Here is a 25,613-nt window from a genome sequence, read left to right as displayed (position 1 = left end):
CAAATATCAAGACAAATTGCAGAGCTACAGTTATTAAAATATGCAGAAATAAATATTAATTTTTAGAAAATCAAGTATTAAAATAAGTCCCAAATTATCTGGAAACTTAGTTTATGACCCAGGGAATTTTTCATATCATTGGGTAGAATATTCAATAGTGTTAAATAAGCTAATCATTTGAGAAGGGTTTCTCTTTTCAGCAAAATTCCAGTTACAAATATTAGACTATTAGACTGGCACAAGTCTAAGAAGTTTGATAGTATCCAAATTGGCAAGAATATGAAAAGAAATTGTTATACACCGCCTGTATAAGAATATATGCCATGGTCTTTTTGAAGTATAATTTGGTGATTATATATCAATCAGCAATCTTAGTTACCAGCAACAAAAAAATCAACTAATTCAGGCACAAAAGGAACTTATTAAAGGGTAATGGGTAGCTCTTAAAATCGAGAGGAGGAACTGAGAACCAAGCTTGGCACCTATGCAACCAAGATTGTAACCCAAAGTCATGTTGCACAACTGAAGACCCCATTGTCACTGTTTCTGGGAGCAAACACTCCAGTTTCCGTGGCCAGCATCACCGAGGCTGTCCTCTCCGTCTAGAACAGGGGTTCTTAACTTTTCTGTTCCACGGACCCCTTTGCCAGTCAGGTGAAAACCACAGACCCCTTACTAAGTCCACACTATGATGTGTATTATTTACTAAATATATCATACGTGCACCAACATGTCCCCACAATAATTTTTTTTTTTAATTTAAATTCAAGCTCACGGACCCCTGGTTAAGAGCCCCTGCTCTACAAGAACCTCTACCACAGCTGCCTGCGGTTGCCATTGCTGCCGCCACCCTCACTAAAATGGAGACCACATAGGTACTGCTTGTTCCTGTCATCGGCTTCCAGTTCAAATTTTGGAATGATTATATCCGACTGGTGGAAGCTAGCTCCCCTGTCCAACCCTGAGGTGGAAGGGAGCCTAGGGAAGTGATTATCTGGCATTTCATTTTCTTTAGGGGGAAAGAGATTATACCTCCGAATGAGGGAGTTCACATACATAGTTCAGAGGTTCAGATACTAGGATGTCACAAAAATATCATAATGTTCCCAACAGTGGTGTATACTCAGTTATAAATACACATTACTTTTTGCCCCCAAATTCCAGTGCAAGGAACTTATCATACCAGCATACACTTATGACCATGCAAAAGAGTTCATCACATCATGGTGTGTAACAGAAAAGAAAGTTAAAATCTATGAGGGATCAGTAAAATAAATTATGGTAATCTTTTATGTTAAAATAAGATGCACTGATAAAATATTTATTGAACTCACTATGTACCAGGAACTGTGCTAGGCACTGGGAATAATACCATTGGGAGCAAAATGGACAATAATCTGAAGGAGGTACTAACACTTTTTTAAATGCCAAAAATATATAAGTGGTAAGAAAAAGTTAGTTATGAACCTATTAGAAATAAAAAGACTTTCATATATGTTTGTGCACATACACACAGAGAAAAATTCTAGAACAATATACAAAACTGCTTACTATCTCTGGAGGGTGGAAATGGACAGGAGATGAGTTCTTATTTATGTCCTGAACTTCCTACCTCTTGTTAGAATTTTAAAATAACTTTTATCATTTAAAATAGGGAACAAATTAGTTTTTCAAATGATATGATTGTGCACCTGAAAAACAACAACAGAAAAACTCCAGAGAACCCATTGGCGGATACAGGGTTTCTCTTTGCAGTGATGAAAATGTTCTAAATTAGTGACGGTTCAGAACTCTGTGAATTTTATGATATGTAAATTATCTCAAAAAAGCTGTTTTTAAAAAACCTATTGGAATATAGTAACGCTTTAGAAATTAGTTAAGACAAAGATACAAAACTAAATTCTTTGTTATGGGAGAACACCCTGCCTTCGTGGGTAGCCAACCTCTCAAAGGCAGCCCCAGGGTGAACAGGGGTGGGAGCGGAAGATAACCTGCAGGCTAATCCAAAGCCAACCTTGATTTATGCTCTCAATTAACATGAAATCTGATGTTTTAAATTCAAAATGTAGGTGAATTTTGCCTTCTACTCTATGACCTATTGACATCTGTAGTTCCAAAATTCTTTTTAAAAATTAGGAGACACGTGCCATATTTATCCCTCAGTTCTCCCATCATATAGGGTATTCTGACACAATTGCAACATAATGTATCTATTGGGAGGAAAGGATTTCTTAGAAAATCAATAGTAAGAATTGGGTTTTCCCTTGAACAAATAATTATCGAGCACCTACTGTTTCAGGTAATAAGCTGGTTGCTAGGGATGCAACTGCATATGGTAGAGAATTGACAGTATTTGGAGAAAGGGGTTGAGAAAGAGAAGTGATCTTTTAACAATAGTTTTTAAAGTATAGGACAGGATTTCAAAAACTAATTTTTTTTTATTTAAAAAAGCAGGGTTGGGAGGAATTATGAGAAGATGGCATCACACTAAGAGGCAGAATTCAGTGCTCTCACAAAAACAATGGAAAAGGGGAGCAGACGTAGCTCAACCGATAGAGCATCTGCCTTCCGTATGGAGGGTCCAGGGTTTGATCCCCAGGTCCTCTTGACCTGTGTGGAGCTGGCCCACATGCAGTGCTGTTGTGCGCAAGGAGTGTGTCCCACAAAGAGAGCCGCCCCCCGTGAAAAAAAGCGCAGCCCACCCAGGAATGGCACCACACACACAGAGCTGACGCAGCAAAATGATACAACAAGAGACATAAGTTTCCCAGTGCCACTGGATAATGCAAGCGGACACAGAAGAACACACAGCGCATGGACACACACAGTGAATGGACACAGAGAGCAGACACCGGGGGGAAGGGGAGAGAAATAAAAATAAATCTTAAAAAAAAAACACAGAAAACAATGGAAAAAGAGCCAAAAGCTGTCTGAGGGATCTGCTTTGGAGGTTAGCATACCAGGACAGTGTTACACAATTCCCCGGAGGGTGAGGGACAGAGAGAGGAAGCTGAAACAACAAATGTGAGTTACTAAGGCCTGCTGCTGCCAGGAAGGGCTCCCCTCCCTCACCCCCAAGATATTAAGTTGGAGTAAAACCCCTGGCTCATTGCAGCCGACTGAGAGGGGAACAGACATATTCCTCCCTGTTGTTTCAAGGGAAAAGGAAGGGAGAGTTGAGGGGCTTTTCTTCAGTGAATTGGCCAGCAGAACTGCTCTGAATTTCTGCTCTGGAGATTCAACACAGGAATGCAGGAAAACCCAGACTGTAACACCTCTGTGGAACTGGAGGGTGATGAAGGCCATCTGCTGGCTGGTCTGGAAAATGCATAGACAAAAACTGTTCTCTGTTCCATCTGTATCTTAACTTCTGGGAGAAAACCTGTACCTCATTAGTGAGTCCCTGGCCTGATTTTGATAATTTAAGCTGGGAAATTTTAAAGACTTAGAATGAGCTAACCAAATACCAAAGAAGAGCTATGAAAGAAAAAAAAAAAAATAGGCAAGAGAGAAACTGGCCACCAGAGTTAATTCATCAACATTTTCAGAAGTCTAGACATCAGAAAAAAATTACGAGCCATACTAGGAAACAGGAAGAGATGGCCCAGCCAAAAGAACTAACCAAATATCTTGAAGAGATACAGGATTTAAGACAATTAATCAGTGATAATCACACAACTGTCCTAAATCACTTTGAAGAATTTAAAGGAGATAAGACTAAAGAAATAAAGGATATCATGAAGACACCGGGAGAGCACAAAGAACAGTTTGAAAACCTACAAAGTAAAGTAATAGACCTTATGGGAATGAAAGACATGATGGATGAAATTAAAAATACATTAGCGGGGGAAGTGGATGTGGCTCAAGCAATTGGGCTCCCATCTGCTATATAGGAAGTTCAGGGTTTGATACCCAGGACCTTCTGGTGAAGGCAAGCTGGCCCATGTGGTGAGCTGGCCCCCGTGGAGTGCTGGCCCACAGAGAGTGCTGCCCCACGCATGAGTGCTGCACTCTGCATGATTGCTGGGCCACGAGGAAAGCTAAGATGACGCAACAAAAAGAGACACAGAGGAGAGATAATAAGAGATGGAGCAGACCAGAGAGCTAAGGTGGCACAAGAGAATGAATGACTCTCTCCCACTCTGGAAGGTCCCAGGATCGGTTCCTGAAGCTGCCTAATGAGAATACAAGCACACAAAGAAGTTTACACAGTGAATGCACACGGAGAACAGACAATGGGGTGGGGGTGGGGGATAAGGATAAATAAATCAATCTTAAAAAAAATTTATTAGCAGCAAGTAAGAGCAGATTTGAACTGGTCGAAGACAGAATTAGTGATTTTGAAGGCAGAACATCTGAACTGGAAAAGAGAGAAGAACAGAAAAAGAAGAGAATGGACAAAATGGAACACAGTGTCAGGGAACTGAATGACAATGTGAAACACACAAATATTCGCATTACTGGTGTCCTAGAAGAAGAGAATAGAAAAGGGACAGAAAGAATATTTGAGGAAACAATGACTGAAAACTTCCCAACCCTTATGAAAGACTTAAATATCAATATCCAAGAAGGAAAATGCACCCCAAACAGAATAAATCTGAATAGACCTACCCTGAGACATGTACTGTTCAGATGTTAAATTCAGAGATAAAGAGAGGATTCTGAAAGCAGCAAGAGAAAAGCAAAGCATCACATACAAGGGAAACTCAATAAAATTAAGTGCTGACCTCTCATCAGAAACTATGGAGGTGAGAAGTAAGTGGTATGATGTATTTAGGCTACTGAAAGAGAAAAACTGCCAGCCAATAATTCTGTATCCAGCAAAATTGTCCTTCAAAAATGAGGGCGATTTCAAAGTCTTCACAGACCAACAAAAACTGATAGAATATGTTACTAAAAGACCAGAATTACAAGAGATACTAAAGAGAGTGCTGCAGTCTGAAAGGAAAAAGCAAGGGCAAGAGATCTGGAGAAGTTTAGAAATGAAGATAATTAGGAAGGGTAAACTTAAAGGATAAGACGAGAGCCAACAGAACAATATGACAACAGAGAGTCAAAGGACAAAATGGATGAAGTAAGTAATGCCTTTATAGTAATAACATTGAATGTGAATGGATTGAACTCCCCAATCAAAAGATAGACTGATAGAATGGATAAAAAAATATGAACTGCCTATATGTTGTCTACAAGAGACCCACCTCAGATGTAAGAACACACCAGGATAAAAGTGAAAGGTTGGAAAAAGGTATTCCATGCAAATAGTAACCAAAAAAGAGCTGGAGTAGAAATATTAATATCAGATAAAAATATATTTCAAATGTAAAACTGTTATAACGGATGAAGAAGGTCATTATATATTAATAAAAGGGTCAACTCACCAAGAAGAAATAATTGTACTAAATATTTATTTACCTAACCTGAGTGCTTACTAAACATGACAACAAAGACAGAAATCATAAAGGAAAAGACTGATAGAACTAGTAACATAAAACATTGAAAACTTTTGTAAGCAAAACCAAACAAGAAATCAGATGTTGGAAAAAATTGGTAAGATGTGTGACAAGGATTTTTTTCATATATAAGTATAATATACGAACTAAAAAGAAAAATAACAGAAAAATGGGCAAAGGACTAAAATAGGTAATTCACCAAAGGAGAAATGTAAACAGTCAATAAACATGTGAAAGGCGTTGGGCCCCACTAGATGCCAAGCTCTCTGACCTCCTGGTTTGACTGTAATGTGCCCAGAGATGATTTCCTTTGTATTTATCCTGCTTGGGGTTCACTGAGCTTCTTGAACCTGTAAATCAGTATCTTCACCAAATCTGAGAAATTTCCAGCCATTATTCTTTTAAGTATTTTTTTTCTCTCCCATTCAACTATACAGATGTATAATTGAAGGCCCACCCAAGGCCCTGACTGTCTTCTCATATCTAAAAGAATCTCTCTTCTTCTATCTTGACCTCAGCAGCTGCTCCTCCACTCGTGTGTACCTGGGCCAAATGCTGCCCTATGGCTAGGTCCTGGATGGTTTGCCCCAGGTAGGCAACCAGCTGGGGAGATCTCATCCAGGTCGATGACTTTACTACCACCTCTGTACTTAAGATTTCAAATCTGTGTCCTTAATCAGGTCTTCTTGCCTTCAGACTTAGTACAAACTGCAGATCTGGCATCTCCAGTTGGCAATCCCACCTTCAAATCCGATTTCTTGACTTATTCCTCCTAACTCTATCCCTTGCCCAGTTTTCTTTATCTCAGAGAATGACATCTCCATGTATCTGGTTGCTCAGGCCCAAACAAGAAAAACATTCTTGATTCTTCCCTCTCCCTCATTCTCTACATCCAAATTATTAGAACCTGTTGATTTTACTTCCTACTTATTGACCATATCCCTTCACTCTCCCAGGCTGTGCCTCCACTCTTGTGCAAGCTACAATTGTCTCCAGCTTGGACTTCTACTGCAGCTGCCTCCTAACTGAGCTCCCTGATCCTGCTCCTGTCACCTCACAACAGGGTCACCCCACTTCCTGGTTTGTTTGGGGCAGTTCTACTTTTCTACCTGTTGCTTGGCACCCTGCCTTGTTAGTGTCCCTTTTCATTTGCAAAAGCATCTCCATTAGGTCACTCTATCTTACAGTTTTTTCTTCTTATGGCAGCTTAAGTCACCTTTAAAAAAAGTAAATCAGATCCTGTCATTTAACTACTTAAAACCCTTCAAAGATTCATTTCTGCCTTAGAATAGAGTCCAAATTTTTTACTGTGGACACAAGGCCCTAACCTAAGCCACCTATTCATCTTTTACACCTTGCTCCTTCACTCCTTACCTTCCAGTGCACCCCTAGCCTTTCAGTCCTCTAATAAGTCATGCTCACTGCTAAGCCTTTCTGCTTGGCTGTTCCCTAGATCATCTCAAAACAAATGTGCTATCATTTGGGTCTCTGGTCAAACATTAACTCTTCAGAAAGGCCTTCTCTGAAAATACCTAATGTTCCCAACCCCATGCAAGTCACTATTACACTGTTGTTTTTTTTTCAAAGATTTTTATTTATTTCTCTCCCCTTTCCCACCTTCCCCAGTTGTTTGCTCTCTGTGTCCATTTGCTGTGTGTTCTTCTGTGTCCGCCTGTATTCTTGTCAGCAGCACCCGGAATCTGTGTCTCTTTTTTTTTTTTTTTTTTTAAAAAAGATTTATTTATTTATTTAATTTCCCCCCCTCCCCTGGTTGTCTGTTCTTGGTGTCTATTTGCTGCGTCTTGTTTCTTTGTCCGCTTCTGTTGTCGTCAGCGGCACGGGAAGTGTGAACGGCGCCATTACTGGGCAGGCTGCTCTTTCTTTTCACGCTGGGCGGCTCTCCTCACGGGCGCACTCCTTGCGCGTGGGGCTCCCCCACGCGGGGGACACCCTTGCGTGGCACAGCACTCCTTGCGCGCATCAGCGCTGCGCATGGCCAGCTCCACACGGGTCAAGGAGGCCCGGGGTTTGAACCGCGGACCTCCCATATGGTAGACGGACGCCCTAACCACTGGGCCAAAGTCCGTTCCCTCTGTGTCTCTTTTTGTTGCGTCACCTTGCTGCGTCAGCTCTCTAGTGTGCAGTGCCATTCCTGGGCAGGCTGCCCTTTTTTCGCACTGGGCTGCTCTCCTTACAGGGCGCGCTCCTTGCGCATGGGGCTCCCTAAGTGGGGGACACTCCTGCGTGGCACCGCACTCCTTGAGCGCATCAGCAGTGCATGTGGGCCAGATCATCACACTGGTCAGGAGGCCCTGGGGTTGAACCTTGGACCTCCCATATGGTAGGTGGACGCCCTATCCATTGGGCCAAATCTGCTTCCCTAACACTGTTCATTTATTTGCTCATCTGTATATAGGCTTTCTCTGCTAGACTTTAGGTCCATTGTCATCTTGTTTCCCTGTGGTTCCTCAGGGTCAGAATATGTGTTTCATTTAGCATTTGTTGAGTGAATGAATTGCAATCAACAAAAAAAATTAAAACCATGACAGCATACAGAGTATGGCTATCAAACAGCAAAGACTGAAAAAGAGAAGATGCCTTATTTTTCTTCCTAACACTTTGTATCACCACCTAACATTATATTTGTGTGACTGTCTATTGTTTTTCTTCCTCCACCAAAATGAAATCTCCACAAGGGCAAGGACTTGGTTTTGTTCACAGTTGTATTCCCAGCACCAAGGACAATGCCTAGCATACAGTAAGTATTCTTATAAATACTTAGTGAATAAATTGATAATACCTAGGGGTGCCTAGGGAATGGAAAAAGGGGTATGACTGATCATATGCCACTAGTGAGAATCTAACTAGTACACAATCCCTGTAGGAAAATTTGGCAATATACAGCAAAAGACCTTAAAGGAAGCATACCTTTTGACTCAGTAATCTCACCTCTAAAAAGAATTTATCCTAAAAGAATAAATGAACAAGAGTACCAAGATGATTTATGAGGGAATTTCTCAGTGGCTGTTTTATAATAAGAAAAAATAGAGAATGGGCATGAGGTGATCATAAATAAAAATAACTATATATCTGCACAATAAAATAGATGAAAAGCATTGATGATGTGAAAGAATAGCCAGAAATAGCAGCTATGTACAGCAGGGGAAGCATAGGGAAATTGAGAGGTGAAGAATTTTCTTGTTTATTATTGAAATAATGAAAATACTCCAATAATGATTGAAGTGATGAATATACACTATGTGATTATACCAAACACCGTTGATTGTACACTTTGGATGAAATGTATGCTTTATTAATATGTATCAATAAAATTGATTTGTTTAAAAAAAAAAAAGGTACTGATGAAGATATGTATTTAAGGGTGTGGGAAAAAGATCCAAAATATGTTTGGAGAAAGAGGCAAGGTGAAAAAAAACCCAAAACCCATGTTTGACTTGATTTTTATAAAAACATGTATGGGGAAGAGGATTTAGCTCAACAGACAGAGCATCCACTTACCACATGGGAGGTCCGCGGTTCAAACCCAGGGCCTCCTTGATTCGTGTGGAGCTGGCCCACGTGCAGTGCTGATGTGTGCAAGGAGTACCCTGCCATGCAGGGGTGTCCCCCGAGTAGGGGAGCCCCTCGTGCAAGGAGTGCACACCGTAAGGAGAGCCACCCCGCGCGAAAGAAAGTGCAGCCTGCCCAGGAATGGCGCTGCACACATGGAGAGCTGATGCAGCAAGATGACGCAACAAAAAGAGACAGAGATTCCTGGTGCCCCTGACAAGAATACAGGCGGACACAGAAGAACACACAGCAAATGGACACAGAGAGCAGACAACTGGGGGGGGGAGGGGAGGGGAGAGAAATAAGTAAATAATAAAATCTTTCAAAAAATAAAAATAAAATAAAAACATGTATGGATGGTCACATGGGTATGTATGGGTGCCTACTGTATTTAGAGACAAAAGTTTAGATGGGCACCTCAAAATGTTAACACTGTTTACCTTTTTTGGTGGTGAGATTAAGGGCATTTTTATTTTCCTCTTTATACATTTCTAATGCTCTGTAATTAGGTCAACTAAAATTAATGGACTGGCTAAGCATGTTCTGCTTTTATAAATGGGACAAAAGAGTAATAAATATAAGAAACACAGACATATCACATCTTGATGCATTTTAAAAATCAGGAGTTCAGAAATGTCAGCTATAGAATTGGAGATGGCTCTCTGAATTCCTAAATTCAAGCATTATTTCCCCTCTCTGGACCTCAAATTTAACAATTACAAAATAGAAGGAAAAAAATAGAAAACTGTTCCTTTTATTTCATTCAAGCTTGAGAAGGTCAGGTCTGTTGGCAGCAACAAAAAGAACAGCAAAAGCTCTCATTTATGCCAGGCTCTTTCCTTGCATTGCCTCATTAAAAACCTTTTAACAATCCTGCCAAATAGGTATTGATGTTCTCAGGCTCAAAAGCTGAGAAAGGTGACACAATTTGCCAAAGCTCACACAGCTGCTATGTTAGGGGATCTCAACTGGAATCGAGGTCTCTCAGACGCCAGAGCCTTCAGGAAAATCTATACAAAGGCGCTTTAGACTTTATAACCTTGCCAGGTCTCTTAACAGCTCTGGTCTTTCACATGGTTTCCCAACCACTCTTACCTAATTGGCAAGAACGATAAAAGGAGAACAAGGCTGGAAGTTTTAGAGAGCTGGAGAAGCAAGATTTAAGTTGGGTGCTGCTCTCTGGAAATTGTTCTTCATCCCTCTTCAACTCAAAAGACTCAAGGTCAAAATGCTTGGTTGGGGTGGCCATGGAGGGAGGGGAGCAGTGAGAGAGTGCATGCTGTGTGTGTGTGTGCATGTGCGTGTTTGTGAAGGGCCACAGCAGACTAGAATAGGGATGGCATCTGTGCACTGAAGAAGGAGGTTGGGCCAGGATAAGGAAAGATGGACAAAAGCTGGGAGGAAGAAAAGGAAGGAAGAAGGACAAATTTAATAGGGGAACTAACAGAGAGGGGGAAGAGGAGGACCTAGAGGGAAAGGTATTCATGAGTTACTCCACAGTAGTTTCTCCTCCCACCTTTTCTCTGTATTTACTCTTTTCCTTGATGATTTCAGCACTCTTAGTCCTTCAAAGCACATCTCTCTTTGGATGCCTGCCAAATCTCTCCAGTTTCAAATTCTCTGTACAGTTCCACTCCCACATGTTCAACTTCTCCAGGCTCGCCACATCCACCTGATTTCCCACCAGCAAGTAGAATCCTGTAGGTCCAAAGTGAATTCAGGATCCTCTCCACCTCAAGCCTGCCTTTGTACTGGCTCTTACTTGCCAAACACCCATTTGAATTGCTCTCTCTTTCTCCACCCCTTCAATCATTTTTTCACCCAACAAATATTTATTATGGGGTGACAGACTTGGCCCAGTGGTTAGGGCGTCCGTCTACCACATGGGAGGTCCGCGGTTCAAACCCCGGGCCTCCTTGACCCGTGTGGAGCTGGCCCATGCCGCAGGGGTGTCCCCCGTGTAGGGGAGCCCCATGAGCAAGGAGTGCACCCCTGTAAGGAGAGAGCCCCGTAAGGAGAGCTGCCCAGTGCAAAAGAAAGTGCAGCCTGCCCAGGAATGGCACCGCACACATGAAGAGCTGACACAGCAAGATGATGCAACAAAAAGAAACACAGATTCCCTAACCGCTGAAAACAACAGAAGCGGACTAAGAAGATGCAGCAAAATGGACACAGAGAACAGACAACCGGGGTTGGGGGAGGAGGGGAGAGAAATAAATAAATAAATCTTAAAAATATATATATTTATATATGGATCTATTATGTTTCCACAACCTCTCATAGCACTGGGTATATCCATTCATTCACCAAGTTGGGTCACTTCTACCTTGAAAATCCCTTGTGTCTGTCCACCTCCTCAGATGCCAGATCCAACTTTTTTTTTTTTTCTTTTTAAACTGAGATTTACCGAGAATTCCTCTTACTTAAACCATGGCAACATAACACCATAGGTTAAATGGTCTTGCATGTTATTCATCCACTAGAGATCACCTGGCACTGAGCACTCTACCTGAGAAATATCATGGGGCTCACAGTGGAGGCCTGTAGGCTGTAAACTGGCAGGAAAGGGAACTGGGGGAGCAGAAGCTAAGAGATTTGTCTTGAAGGAGTGTTTGCATGGGAAACACACTGATTTCCTTAAACTGTGTGTTCCGGATCTGTATATCTTTTATTTTTATTTCTGGGGTAAGGCTTTGGGAGACTTGTTCGCTTATGGGAGGGAGATCTGATGTTGAGAATCTCCTGAGAGAAAGCCCACCCCTACCCCCCCACCCTTCCTTGAATAGGTACTCAGTAACCACATCTACCACCTATGATAGGGACCACGGATGTTGTGTTCTCCAGTACAGACCCAGCCCCTGGAATAACGGGTGGCCCCTAGCAGGGGTTAGATAAATATCTCTGGAGTATTCTGGAAAGGCCGGGACCAGAGATGTTTTATTCACCGCCTCAGGAAGAAGATCAAGAGGAAGGTGGTCCGAGGAAAATGAACACAGTGCAAGATATTTCCTTCCTATTCCTTCAGTACATGGCAAATATTTGCTAAGCGAAATAAATTACCGTTCCGCACAACTCCAAAATCGGGCCCCTCGCTCGGCAGCCAGACCCTGGAGCGCGGCCACCATCTGGGCCGGGCCCGCGCTTCCCTCCCTCCCAGCCTGGGCTCCAGTTACGTCCCTGCACAAATCTGTACCCATAAGCCAAGCAATTACACGCTCCCGCTTCCCCGCCTCGGGGGCCGGGTCCGAGCTGTGGACCCGCCAGGAGCGCCAACCTCCCCTCCCCTCCCCACGCCGAGGCTCCGGGGACGCCTGCGGCCCCCGCCGGAGGCCGCCACTCTCGGCGGACGCTGGCGCCCCCCCGCCCCAGGCGCGCCGGGGAGGTCGTCCATGTGCTCGGGGTTGAGCGCTGGGCCCCGGAGGCCCGGTCGCCCCCGGCCGGCCCCGCCGCGCTCCCCGGTGCGGGAGAGACTGGCCGGCGGCAAGGCGGGAAGCGGCTGCAGCTGTGAGGCGCCAGAGGCGGGAGGGCCCGGCCCAGGGTCGCCGAGACGCGCGGCCCGAGCGCGGCGAGGCGGCGCAGCGGCCGCGGGGGACCCGGCGAGCGGCGGCCGGCTCACTCACCACGGTCCGGCGGGGTAGTGCGCTGGGGGTCCGGGACAGGGACCGGCGGAGCCTCCGCGCCCGGCCCGAGCGGGTCCCCCCGGAGCTCTCGGAGCCGCTGTCGTCCGAAATCACGATAAACTCCTCCATACTTGAGGGCCCCGGCCGAACCAGCGCGCGGGCAGCCGGCGACCCAGGCCGCGGCGGCGGCGGCGGCGGCGGCAGCGACGGCTGCGACTTCGGTTCCTGCTGCTGAGGCGGCGGCGGCGGCGGCGACAAGCCGGGCCATCACCCCGCCGGCCCCGCCCCTTCCCGCCCCGCGCCCCGCCCCTTCCCGCCCCGCGCCCCGCCCCTTCCCGCCCCGCGCCCGCCGGCCAGCCCCGCCCCCGCCCCGGCCCCGGCGCCGGCGGCTGGCGGCGGGCCACCGGGTCAGGGCCGCGGTGACTGTGCTTGGCAGCGGCGCCGGGCCTTGCTTCCCGGCGGACGGGAAAAAAAAGGAAGGAGAAAATCAAGTTGCAGCCGGCTGGGGTCGGTGTTGGGAGGCGGGCTTGCGAGGCGGAGACTGCGAGGACTTCCCCTGCGGCTTCCAACTGACGGAAGCGTGAAGGGAGCTGTGGGAACCGCCCCCCTGACTGACAGGGCATCCGTCTGACTGAAGAGGGGGGACCCGGACCCCCTTGCCGGGATAGAAGGGACCCCACTGACTGAGGGTGGGTGACCTGGGCTCTGACCAATGGGATAGAGGGGGCCCCACTGACTGAGGGCGGGTGACCCGGACTCTCACCGATGGGACAGCGAGGCCTCCACTGACTGAGGGTGGGTGACCCAAGCTCTTTCTCATAAGCTAGAGGGGCCTCCCCGCCTGAAGGTAGGCGACCCGGCCTCTCACTGCAGGAAGACGGGGGAGCCCCCTGACTGAGGGTAGGACCTGGACTCTCACTGATGGGATAGAGGGGCCCCCGCGGCCTGAGGATGGGCGAGCTTCCTCTGACCAATGGGATAGAGAGGTCCCCAACAATTAAGAGTGGGTGCCCGGACCTCTGAGTGGTGCTGAAGGGGGGCCTGACAAAGGCGGTCCACCCTGACTGAGTAGGCCACGGGGAGGGAAGGGGCTTTTGCCTGTTAGAAGGAACCTGTGGTCGACCCAGGGGTAAATGGGTTCCTCTCAGGCACCCCACAGAGGGATGGATAGAACATTGTCTCAGTGGGAAGGAAGCAGATCAGGTAGGAGGTGTGAACTCATTATAAAACTCACCCTTTTTCACTTAACAATATATCATGAGTAATATTCTACATGAGTTAATATATCATGTAAAATTTTAATCCACATGAGTGCAGGATGCCCCCAACTGACTGAGGGTGGATAACTGAGCCTCTGACTAACGGTGGGGAGAGGCCCCACTTCTTTGTCCACATGTGCGAGTGTATCTGTGGGTAAATCCCTAGAAGTGCAATTACTGGGTCAAAGTTCATGTTGTTATTCTTCTTGATAATTGATGCCAAATCACTCTTCTAAGTTGTTCTCACCGACAGTACATCTCTCTCAGGAATTTAGGAGATTCAGGGAGTTCAGTTGGTGGAAGGATTAGAAGCTGAAAAAATGCTGCAAGACAAGCTGTAAAATAGCAAAGGCTATGAATAACTAGCTGTTATCAAGAATCAAAAGTTATAAAATTGAAAAGAGATATGCCAAATAGAAGTAGAAGTGGTAGGTATTTGGTTGGCTGGTAATAGGGCAGTATTTTAGTTTGTCACAGGGCTGCCAATGCAGAGTATTTGTGGCAGTTTGAAATTATTTATGAATTCTAAAAAGAGAGGTTATGTTTGTAAACTGGTCTATTCCTCTGGGCATGATACCCCTTGATTGTATTAGATTCAGCTGAGATTCCTTTGATTAAATTATGTCAAGATTAATTTGATTTGACCGACCATATCCCTTGGTAACTCAGTTTAAGTCCCACCTCCTTGATGGGCTGTACAATTGGGCACTCACCCAAGAGGAAGAAGATACATGGGAATAGAGAGCTCCATAGACACGGCAGAGGAGAGAACTTGATCCTGGGACCCCAGAGAGAGATGAGCCATTTGCTTGGTAGTTTATTGCTGAAGAGACAGAGCCCTGAGCAGCTAAGAAGGCCCAGAAAAAAACAAGCCCTCCAGTTTATAGCAGAGATTGGAAGAAGCTGGGCCCATGGAGCGTTAAGAGAGAGAGGAAGGCTGACCCCTCGCAGATATCACCCGCCATCTTGCTTCAACATGTGGCAACAGACATTGCTGAGAAAAGTATCCTTGAGTTGGACTCTAGAGCCTTGTAACTGTAAGCTTTTGCCCCAAATAAATACCCTTTATAAAAGTCAATAGATTTCTGGTATTTTGCATCAGCACCCCTTTGGCTGATTGCTACAGTACCAGAAATGGGTTGGCTTTTATAATAGGGATTTTACTTAGGATAAAAACTTACAGTTCTGAGGCTGTGAAATGTCCAAATCAAAACACTATCAGAAGTGTAGCTCAGTGATTGGATGCCTGTACCTCAGTGGTTGAGTGCCTGTTTTGAATGTATGAGGTTCTCAGTTCAATCCCTGGTGAAAAAGAAAGAAAGAAAAAGACAGCACCATCAGAAATGCTTTCTCTCTGAAGTCAGCTACTGGTGATCCTGGTGTTGAAGATGGCAGCCTCTCTGCGGAGGTCCCTGCCTTGCCCTCCAGAATCTCCCCTCTCTCAGAAGCCCAGCTATGGGTAGCTAGGTCTAGGGCTTGTCTCTTTCCCAGCCTCTTCTCACTCTCTGCTGCTCCACTTTCTTCCTGAGTTCAACTGTGGGCTATCAGGTATATGGCTCGATCTTCAGCCTTGAGCTGCTCCACGGGCCCAGCCTCTTGGAGGCTTTAATGCTTAAGCTTTGGCTGCTAGCGATCCTTGAGAACTCTCTCACAAGGCAAAGTAAAAAATGGCATCTTCCTTTTTCTGGTCTCTTTCTCTGTGTCTCTGTTGTATAAAGCTCAACAAGAGGGTAGACACCCAATCTGAGTCATGCCTCACTGATGTAGTCCAATCAAAAGGGCACCATGCCCACAGGGATGGATGAGTTAAAAAAACAATGTTTTTCTTTCTTGGGATTCATAAAATTAGTTCAGACTGCCACAGGCAAGAACATTGAAATCAAAGATAGGACTTGTGTTATAGTAAATGTGGGATATTGACAAACTCCTGCTGCTCAAGATCCAGCACAAAATATTAACAAATGCAAAGAAAAATGTGTTTATCAGAAGGGGGCTGGTTCCTTCAGGAATGGTTATCAGGTGTGATCTAAGTATTGCCTTGTGCAGTGTTACACAGACTGCTGGGCCTCACTTCAGAAAATGGGTGAAGACCAGTAATTTGTATTTCTAACAAGGTCCCAGGTGATGTTGATGTTGCTAGCTGGGGGATCACACTTTGAGAACCACTTTTTTTAATCATTCTTATTGTGAAGGGATTCATTAAATTTTCTTTACCTAATGTCATTAAACATTTAAGTCTGTTTCTTGAAACACTGTCTTCCTAGGCTTCTGTGACCTTGCACTTTTCTATTTTCCTCCTGCCTTTCTGATCACTTCTTTTCAGTCTTCTTAGCTGACTCCTAATCCTCTACACACTCCTTAAATCTTGCTGTTCCTGAGTTCTGACCTAGGCTGCTTTCACAGACTGTTCCTTCTCCTTAGACATAAAAATGATCAATGATCATTTTTAGGCCAGTGACCTCCACAGGTTTATCTCTAGCCTAGCCCTGTCCTTGAAGCTCCAGTTGCATATATCCAGATGTCTAATGGAGAGACCCCAGTGGGAAACTCATATGCAGCTCAAGTTAAATATAACTAAAGCTGAAATCTTTCCTTCTTCCCCAACCCTTGCAGCACAAACACACACTTCCCCTAAAAATGCCTTCTTCTTATCCTGTGTTCCCTGTCTCAGTGAGTGCTGGCCAGTTGCTCAAGTCAGAAACCTGAGCATTTTCCTAGATTTCTACCTTTTTCTCATCAACAAGTCCTGTCTATTTTACTGCCTAAATATCTGTTGCATCCATTTACTTCTCTTGGCCTGTGCTGCTCTGATTCTAGCTAAGCTAAGATTACCTCTGGCTCAGCCTTGTGTAATAACCTTCTATCTAGTCTCTCTGGATCTGCTCTTGTCCTTTTTCATTCCTTTCTCTGTACTTATGAATGTAACTATAATTACATACATAATTTAATAAAAGTATGTAAAAAATATGTAAGTATTATGTAAAGCTGATCATGCCCCCTTTGGTGGCCTTCCAATAACACTATAAACTTCTAAATATAAAGACAAATATAGGGGAGCAAGTATAGCTCAGTGGTTTGAGCACCTGCTTCCCATGTATGAGGTCCCGGGTTCGATCCCTGGTACCTCCTAAAAAAAACCCTATAAATATACATGTATTTTTGTAGATTATATAAATAAATAAATATATCTTTATATAGATGAAAATTTATAGATAAACCTCTAGTAAAGTTTTGAATGACCTGGCCTCTTCCTATTTTTCCAGTTTTGTCTCAAGCAACTCACCCTCTTATTTCTCTCACCCATTCTCTGGCCAGATTTCCATTGGAAAAATAAATCAAGTCCCACATTTCCTTACACCATTTCACATGCTATTTCTTTGTTCTAAATACCCTTCTTACCATTGCCATTTGAATGATTTTTAATGGCTTTTTACAATAGAAAACTTCACACATATACAAAAATAGAACAATCAGAAGAGAGGTTGCCTCTGGAGATGTGGGGTAGGGATTGATATGAAGGGGCGTGAAGGTACCTCCTGGAGTAATGGAAATGTTCTATATCTTGATAGGATTCAGGTTACATGGTATGTATCTTTGTCAAAACCCATCATATGGTAGACTTTAGGTTAGTGCATTCCTCTATATATAAATTCCCCCCCCCCAAAAGAACTGGAAAAAATATTTGAGCTCTAGTTTATGATATGTATGCTGTAATATTAAGGGATGTAATGTATTGATGTCAACTCTTATTTTGAAATGCCTCAAAAATAAGATGAATGGGTAGAGAGGGAGAAAACAAATATAGCAAAATGTTAATCGTTGAACCTAGATGGTAGGTAAGTGGGTGTTTACTTTTAACTTTTATGTATATTTGAATGTGTTCATAAAAAAAGTTTCCAATTAAAAGGAAAGAAAAGAAAGAAGAGCATATTGAGCCTCTGTGTGTCCATCACCCACTTTCAACAATTATCTCATGGCCAGTCTTGTTCCATTTATACTCCCACTCATTCCCCAACCCCACCTTTTTGAATTATTTTAAAGGAAATCTCAGATATCACATCCTTCATTCTTTATAAACCTTTCAGTGTGTCTTTAAAAAATAAGGAATCTTTATTTGACAAATTGTTGTTGATCACTTATGCTATATTCAGAGATACAATAGAGAACAAGATAGACATGGTGCCTGGCCTCTTGAGGTGTACAGATTAAAGAAAAAACAAGTAATGAACAAGCATCTCCCATTCTAGTAGCCCTCTCTCACCTCTGCTATCTCTCTTCTCCCTTCCTTCACTCTTAGGAACTCTGCCAGGTCCATGGCTCAGCAACTTCAAACCAAGTTCTCAGTTTGGGGAAGGGAAGAGGAATTGTTTGTTGCACCTTAAACTTGTGGGAAGAAGTTGAATGTCTTCCATCTCCTTCATCTGGGGAGGAGTAATGGATAACTACCATCTACAATAAGTAATATTTATCCAAGGATACATGAACTAATTGGAAAAAACTTATTTTTGTTGCAGAGTGTATGGTAAAGTGATTAGTCTCTTTTTTTTAATGTCTTACTTAGTTTTCCTTTGTTTTTTTTTAAAGAATTTATTTTATTTATTTCTGCCCCTCCCCCCCCAGTTGTCTGCTCTCTGTGTCCATTCGTTGTGTGTTCTTCTGCATCCACTTGCGTTATCAGGCGACATCGGGAATCTGAATCTCTTTTTTGTTGCATTATCTTGTGTCAGCTCTCTGTGTGTGCAGCGCCACCCCTGGGCAGGCTGTGTTTTTTACACATGGGGTGGTTCTCCTTGTGGGGTGCACGTCTTGCATGTGGGGCACCCCTACGCGGGGGCTCCCCTGCGTGGCATGGCACTCCTTGTACAGCAGCACTGTGCATGGGCCAGCTTACCACATGGGTCAGGAGGCCCTGGGGACCGTACCCTTGACCCTCCATATGGTAGATGGATGCTCTATCAGATGTAGCCACATCTGCTTCCCTCAGTTACTTTAAAGCATAAAAATAGTGATGTGACTTTAGGGGCACAACAGTGCTCTGACTGTATATATCTTCCTCATCAGCCCTCCTGCCTGAAATTAACACTCAGGAAACATTCAAGGTCCCTGATGGTATAATATGAAAACACTTCAAAGTAACTTGTCCTTACCTGGAAGCCCAGATGGATGGATGCTGGTCCTGAAGTTGCTTTCCTTAAAACTATAAGTACAGGAAGCAGATATGGCTCAAGCGATTGGGCTTCTGCCTTCCACATGGGAGGTCCTGGGTTCCGTTCCCAGTGCCTTTTGGAGAAGGTGAGCTGGCACGAAGGGCAGGCACAACAAGATGATGCAACAAAAGAAACACAAAGAGGAAAGACAATGAGAAACAACAAATCAGGGAGCTGAGGTGACTCAAGTGATTGAGGGCCTCTCTCCCACATGGGAGGTCCCAGGTTTGGTTCGCAGTGCCTCCTAAAGAGAAGACAAGCAGACACAGAAAGCGCACAGTAGATGGGCACAGAGAGCAGACAGCAACCTCAAACAATGAGGGGGAGGGGCACAGAATAAATAAAATAAATCTTAAAAACAAAAAACAAACCAAAAATCCCAACTGTAAGTAGTTATCACTTATGTTTTCTTGGCTATCCTGTATGCTGAAATATGCTATTTACCCAAGACCTCCAAAATGATGATGCCTTTTTCAGATATTAGGGTGTATGTGTTTTTCAAGATGACACTTCTTCATAGACTTATTCTCCCCAATGTCATACATTAATTTCATGTGAATTGAGAGGCAAAGGTAGTCCAATGAATATGGTATTTATTGTGTGCTACTAGGTGCTAGGTACCATGTTAGGGACTGGGGATAGAGCAATGAGCAAGACAGCTGTGGCCTCTGTCCTCACAGAGCTTAGCGGTTAAGCAGGTATTCTCTTATTTTGTGAACAAAAAAAAAAAAATCCTATTCCCTCGCTTTCTTTTTAAAATCAATTATTTTTAATTGAAAAAAATACTATATGGAAAAAAAACTATGTGATATTTTATACAAAAATTAAAACATTACAGGTTAGGCTAAAGGTCTCTTAGACTCTGCTACATCCTACATCCTAGTCCCCAATTGCCCCTCTTTTTTGGGTTCAGTGTTTTTCCTTCTAGACTTTCTTTTTGTGTTTTTCTAGTATTCATATGTACCCATCAAAATGACATACAGCTTCAGCTTACCCTAGACCATGTTTGCTTTCATATGGAGATTTGAAATCATCATTGGCAGTAAAAATGTCCTAAAGCAATAGGCTTCCTGGCTTATTAATGGGGATTTTTTTGGTGACTATGAATCTTTAAATGGTTGTTTTTTCCCTCCATTTTCTTTTTTTAATTACATGACAGGGTCAGTTCCTGCAGACCCACTTTTGTTTATGCTAAAACTGGCCAGCTCAGATTTCTTCCTTCCTCTAGGGAACACTCTGTCCCCCATGGTAGATTCACAATTTTGGGTCACTCCTAGTTCTTTCATAAACTGTCTTAGCAGGCAGCCTCTCAGTTTAGATCACTTTATTTAAATCATTTTCTGATCTGTTTCCCCTGCTTCCATCCCAGCTTCTAATTTGCTGAAATGTCAAGTAGATGTCAAGATCTTTGTAAAAATTTTGCTTTATTCTCTGTGTTCCTCATTAGAGAAAATTAAAGCAATTCAGAATGGTTACAAAGCAGAATGTGTAAACACATCATACTTTGATAACATCTTTTAGACAACTCTGGATGGTCAATACTCACATGTGCAAACAGTTTGCATAAATGGGATCATACTATGCATATTGTGTTATGACTGGCTTCTTAAAATTCAAAAATATGTCCTGAACAGGTTATTGCATCAGTGACTATAGATCTACATTATCCATTTTATTGCCTCAATGATATTTTAAAAATAGTATATCTGTTCTTGTTATTTTATGGAAAAGTAAAAAGAAGCTAATAAAAAAGTACACCACATTCTTTCAGCCCTGATATTGTATGTTAAACAGTTTGTAAAATTGAAACGTATCTGTGAGATTAGAAAATTCATACTACAAAAAGTTACAAAATGAAAAGTGAAAGTTGAAATATACTCTCCCTTCTCCAGTTCTTCTTCCCAAGGTTAAATACTTTAATCAGTTTGTGAATCCTTCAAAACATACAAACTTATTACATGTATTTATATCTTTCTTTCTCTTTTTGTTTGCATGTTTTTAGCACACAAAAAGATCACTCTGTACATACTATTATTTACTTGGTTTTTCACTTTATCTTGGTGATCATTCCCTAACTGCAGTGTAAATTTATCTTTCTCTTTTTAACGGCTGCATAAAAGTGATTTGTTAGGATGTACCAAAATTTATTGAACCAGTTCCCTATGATGAATATTTTGGTTGTTCCTAGGTTTTGGTTCTGAGTGGTTTTATTTTCAACTACTATAAATAGTATTTATAATATTATTATAAATATTATTGTCCCCAATATTTTGTACTTTAAGTATTTTAACAAGTCTTGTCAATATATCCCCAGGGAAATTCTTAAGCACTGGGATTGGGTTAAAGGGTTATATATGTGTTTTGCGTGTGTTTTTACATGACAGTTGCCAAATTGTCATCCTGAAGGTTGCACCAGGTTATTCTCCCACCAACAGTATTTGAGAGAGCTTGTTTCCCAGAAGTCCCCAAACACTGGTTATCAAACATTTTAGTGGTTGTCAATCAAATGAAATTGGTAACTTGTTCTGATTAGCATTTACTTTATTATGAATGAAGTTGAGATACTTTTCAAATGTTCATAGGCCATTTGCATTTTTTTCCTTTAAACTGCCCATTCATATACATTGGCTATATTTTTCTCCTAGATTATCTTTTTCAATTAGCTAGCTGTAGAATTTGTATGAATAGTTAACATTTATTGGGCCAGGTATTACCTTGCATGGATAATTCATTTAAATATTTCCCCAATAATGAACACTCAGGATGTTTACAATATTATACGGCAGTTTCAAACATTCTTGTACATACCTCTTTGCATTCTGGAGCAAATATCTCTAGGATCAATTTCTAGAAGTAGAATGACTGGTTCAGTCAAATTCTTTATCAAAAATTTCAAAATATCTTTGTTTGATGGGCAAATGTCCCAAGTAGGGGAGTGGGAGAGAAAAATAAAGAGGAACTAAATAGTTGGTCCTAACTGAAAGGCCAATCAGCTCTAAATTAGAGTTGAACTATCAGGCTAATTGATGACGTTATCATTCTAGCTGCTTCCATCAGTAAGCTTCTTAAAATCCTAAATCTTTTCCTGTATTTGAGTGCCTAGGCCACCTAGGCATCTGCAAATTTTATGGAAAAAGGAAAAATAAATAATTTATTTTGTAATTCTCAAGTGAGTAATAGTATTAAAAATAATTATAGGCACATTCTGAATCATTTTATGACCATGCAATTTCAATGCTAGCTTTAATTTGTTTGCTGTTGTCTGAGTTGGTATACCTACTGTACAAGGAACATTTGGCAATAGGGTGGTTCATAAATTTAAATCGAATGGCGGAAAGTAGTGGGAGAATTGAGTCAGCTAAACTAAGAGGTCCGTGGGCTCCTGGGCAAGCAGAGCTCAAAGGAATCTGACAACAAAGCAATCTATTAAATTAGAAGAATATAGGGAACGATTTGGGGGAGGATGAATAGCACAAATCATGTCTTTGTACCCAACAACTTGTTCATTAGCTATAAATGTACTAGAAAATAGGGAGTGAAGCCGTTTTATGTTTTTGATTTGTGTACTATTTGGAATAGGACCAATTCAGGCCAGATTGCATTAATGGGTACAATGCCAGCCTTGGTTTTACAGGACTTCAAGAGCATTAAACTAGGCATTCCAGGATTGCTCAGGGCAGTTTTGACCCACTATGAGGTCTACCTTGAATTAGCAAAGAACTGAAGTAATTAATACCACTTTTTACAACATAATTATATGAACAGGCATTTTCTGCATTATTATTATTTTAAAAGATTTATTTATTTATTTTCTCCCCTCCCCCTCCTCCTGCCCTGCTGTTTTGCTGTCTATGTTGTCTTCTCTTCTCATTTTCTCTCCTCTAGGTTTCGAACCTGGAGACTCCTGATGTGGAGAGAGGGTCCCTGTCAATTGTGCCACCTCAGTTCCTGGTTTCTGCTGTGCTTCACCTTGAGTCTCCCTTTGTCTCTCTTTTGATGCGTTGTCATCTTGCTGTGTGACTCACTTGCGTGGGCACTGGCTCGCCACACGGGCACTCACATGGGCACTGGCTTGTTGCATGGGCACGCTTTCTCTTTTTCTTTTTCACCAGGTGGCCCCAGGGATTGAACCTGGATCCTCCCATACCATAGGTGGAAGCTCTATCACTTGAGTCACACTGCTTCCCTGCATTATTATTATTATTATTATTTAATTGCCTTTTTAAAAAAAGATACATAGATCACAAAAAATATTACATTAAAAAAATATAAGATGTTCCCATATACCCCCACCCCACCACACACCTCCCACATTAACAACCTCTTTCATCATTGTGGCACGTTCATTGTATCTGGTGACTACATTTTGGAGCACAGCTATACTTCATGGATTATAATTTACATTGTATTATTGACAAAATTCAACAGAAAAATTTATTCCCTTTAATTTACTATTTTAATATGCATTTACTTGATTTTTAACAAGGATAGAACAAGGAGATATGTGAACCATACATTTTTTCCAATGTTACTTTCTTGTGAAAACAGACATCCAAGACAAAAAAAATTTTCTCGGATTAAGTTTTCCTTTCTCATTGTTAACACTGCATACATATTCAGTTTTATGTATTTGCAACAATTTTACGGTAGAATTTTTTTTCCTCATTCCATTTTTATGCTATAAATATTTTTCCATGTGCTAATCTTTTAAATTCTCATCTCCCTTTACATTCTTGTCTTTTGCACTCTTCCTTAACTCCCACCATGTAATCAATGTTGTTTGCCCAGGTTTGTAAGCCTGTACAACTTTCTCCCAGCATCTACAAGGAAATACACACGTATACACACACAGAGATATGAGTTTGTCATTTTTAAAAATATATATATATATTTTGCTGTTTTTAAGTTTATTTTTGATTTGCAAAGATTATTTCCCCTGCCCTGTTTTTAGAATTTCCTATATTCCCCCACTCAATCTTGGCTTCCACAGCCAGGGAGACAGAAAGCACGGGACCTTCTTTTTCTTCCATCTGCAGTGGAAACCTTAGCAGCAGACATTAACTGCTCTAGGTCTGTCAGAGATGCATTATATTTATTTCTTAGCTGCATCCTTGTTTGATTCATTAGGGCAGCCCAGCAGATTAATAGTTACAGATCCAACCTGATTTTTTAAAATAGTGACATAATTACCCATAATATATCACATTTATTTGCCCTTCCTCCATTGAAGGACGTTAAAGTTGTTTTTAGGTTTTTTTTGTCATTACAGTGACATGATAAATATTCTCATAGATTCATCCTTAGATTCTTAGAACTAAGCTAACTAGATCAAAGGATATGCATTGTTGTTTTGTTTTTAATGTATAATGCCATATAATTTACATAAACTGTAGATCATATTACTCAATATCAATGTGTAGACTTTCTTTGTGGTTTTAAAAATAAATAAAATAAAACACATACTCTGGTATTTGTGTTAAACAAACTAAGTCTATAATCTTCTACTTTAGAAATACATCAATTTAACGTCAATAGCATACACATTCTCTGATTCCATAGCCTTCCATTTTCCCTCTTTATGTTGTCTTTTTTTATGCATTACCTCTTAAAGATTTATTTTGTTTCTCCCTACCTCCTTGTTCTTTGCATTTGCTATGTCTATTTGTTGTGTGCTGGTCTTCTTTTTTTTTTTTTAGGAGGCACCGGGAACCCAGCCTGGGACCTCCCATGTGGGAGGAAGGCTCCTAATTGTGTAAGCCACCTCCACTCCTTAACATATTACCTCTTTATATTTTGTGTGTCCATCACCAGGAAATTTGAGGATTTCCTTTTATTAGTCAGCCAAAAGGGTTCTGATGAAAAGTACCAGAAATCTGTTGGCTTTTATAAAGGGTATTTATTTGGGGTAAAAGCTTAGTTACAAGGCCCTAAAGAGACCAACTCAAGATTGCTTTCTCAGCAAATTCATTTGTCATGTGTTGAAGCAAGATGGCGGGTGGTCTCTGCCTGTCTCTCAGGCCTTAGTTGCTCAGCTGCTCTGTTCTCTTTGACTGCAGCTATCAAGTGAATGACTCATCTCTTCCTGGGACCACAGAATCAAAGTTCTCTCCTCTTCTGTGTCATGACAGAGTTCTCTCCTCTGGCATCTATGGAGCTCTTTCTCTTTTCTCGTGTATCTCCTTCTGTGTGTCTTCTTGAGTGAGTGTCCATTAATATAGCCCACCAAGGGGGTGGGGACTTAAACTGAGTTATACCCTACTGACTTGGCTGAATCAAAGCTCTAGTCTTAATATGATTTAATCAAAACATCTCAGCTGACTCTAATACAATCAAAGGGTATCACACCTAGAGGGACCGACCAGTTTACAAACATAGTATCTCTTTTGGGAATTCATAAATACTCTAAAACTGCCACATTCGTATTCAATTGTATTCTCTCTCTTATAAGGAGTAAAGAATAAAGTTATATACTGAAGATGCAGTACTATTGGGGTTTGCATTTACTCA

At 42.1% G+C, this 25,613-nt stretch overlaps 1 protein-coding gene and 2 non-coding genes across 6 annotated transcripts in view; 1 reads left to right on the top strand and 2 right to left on the bottom strand.

Moving 5' to 3' along the window:
* Positions 1–12,938, bottom strand: part of SIMC1 (SUMO interacting motifs containing 1) — a 93,528-nt gene extending 80,590 nt beyond the window's left edge. Inside the window, exon 1 of one of the 4 annotated variants that reach the window (XM_058282467.2) lies at positions 12,641–12,938. In XM_058282467.2, coding sequence (XP_058138450.1) covers positions 12,641–12,769 — 129 coding nt within the window. In that variant the 5' untranslated portion in view covers positions 12,770–12,938. The remainder of the gene's footprint in view (positions 1–12,640) is intronic. The other 3 variants (XM_058282475.2, XM_058282470.2, XM_058282480.2) reach the window with 3 other exon arrangements.
* Positions 12,939–16,952: 4,014 nt separating this feature from the next.
* TRNAG-CCC (transfer RNA glycine (anticodon CCC)) lies at positions 16,953–17,028 on the top strand. The gene has a single exon. It is a non-coding gene; the product is annotated as a tRNA-Gly (tRNA).
* Positions 17,029–24,061: 7,033 nt separating this feature from the next.
* Positions 24,062–24,193, bottom strand: LOC111759058 (small nucleolar RNA SNORA31). The gene has a single exon (XR_002793152.1). It is a non-coding gene; the product is annotated as a small nucleolar RNA SNORA31 (small nucleolar RNA).
* Between the last annotated feature and the right edge of the window lie 1,420 nt (positions 24,194–25,613).

This window comes from Dasypus novemcinctus, chromosome 2 (genome assembly GCF_030445035.2).
Source record: "Dasypus novemcinctus isolate mDasNov1 chromosome 2, mDasNov1.1.hap2, whole genome shotgun sequence".
Classification (NCBI taxonomy): domain Eukaryota; kingdom Metazoa; phylum Chordata; class Mammalia; order Cingulata; family Dasypodidae; genus Dasypus; species Dasypus novemcinctus.
Note: the sequence above shows the minus strand (reverse complement) of the source record. Positions and strands in the feature narration are given on the sequence as shown.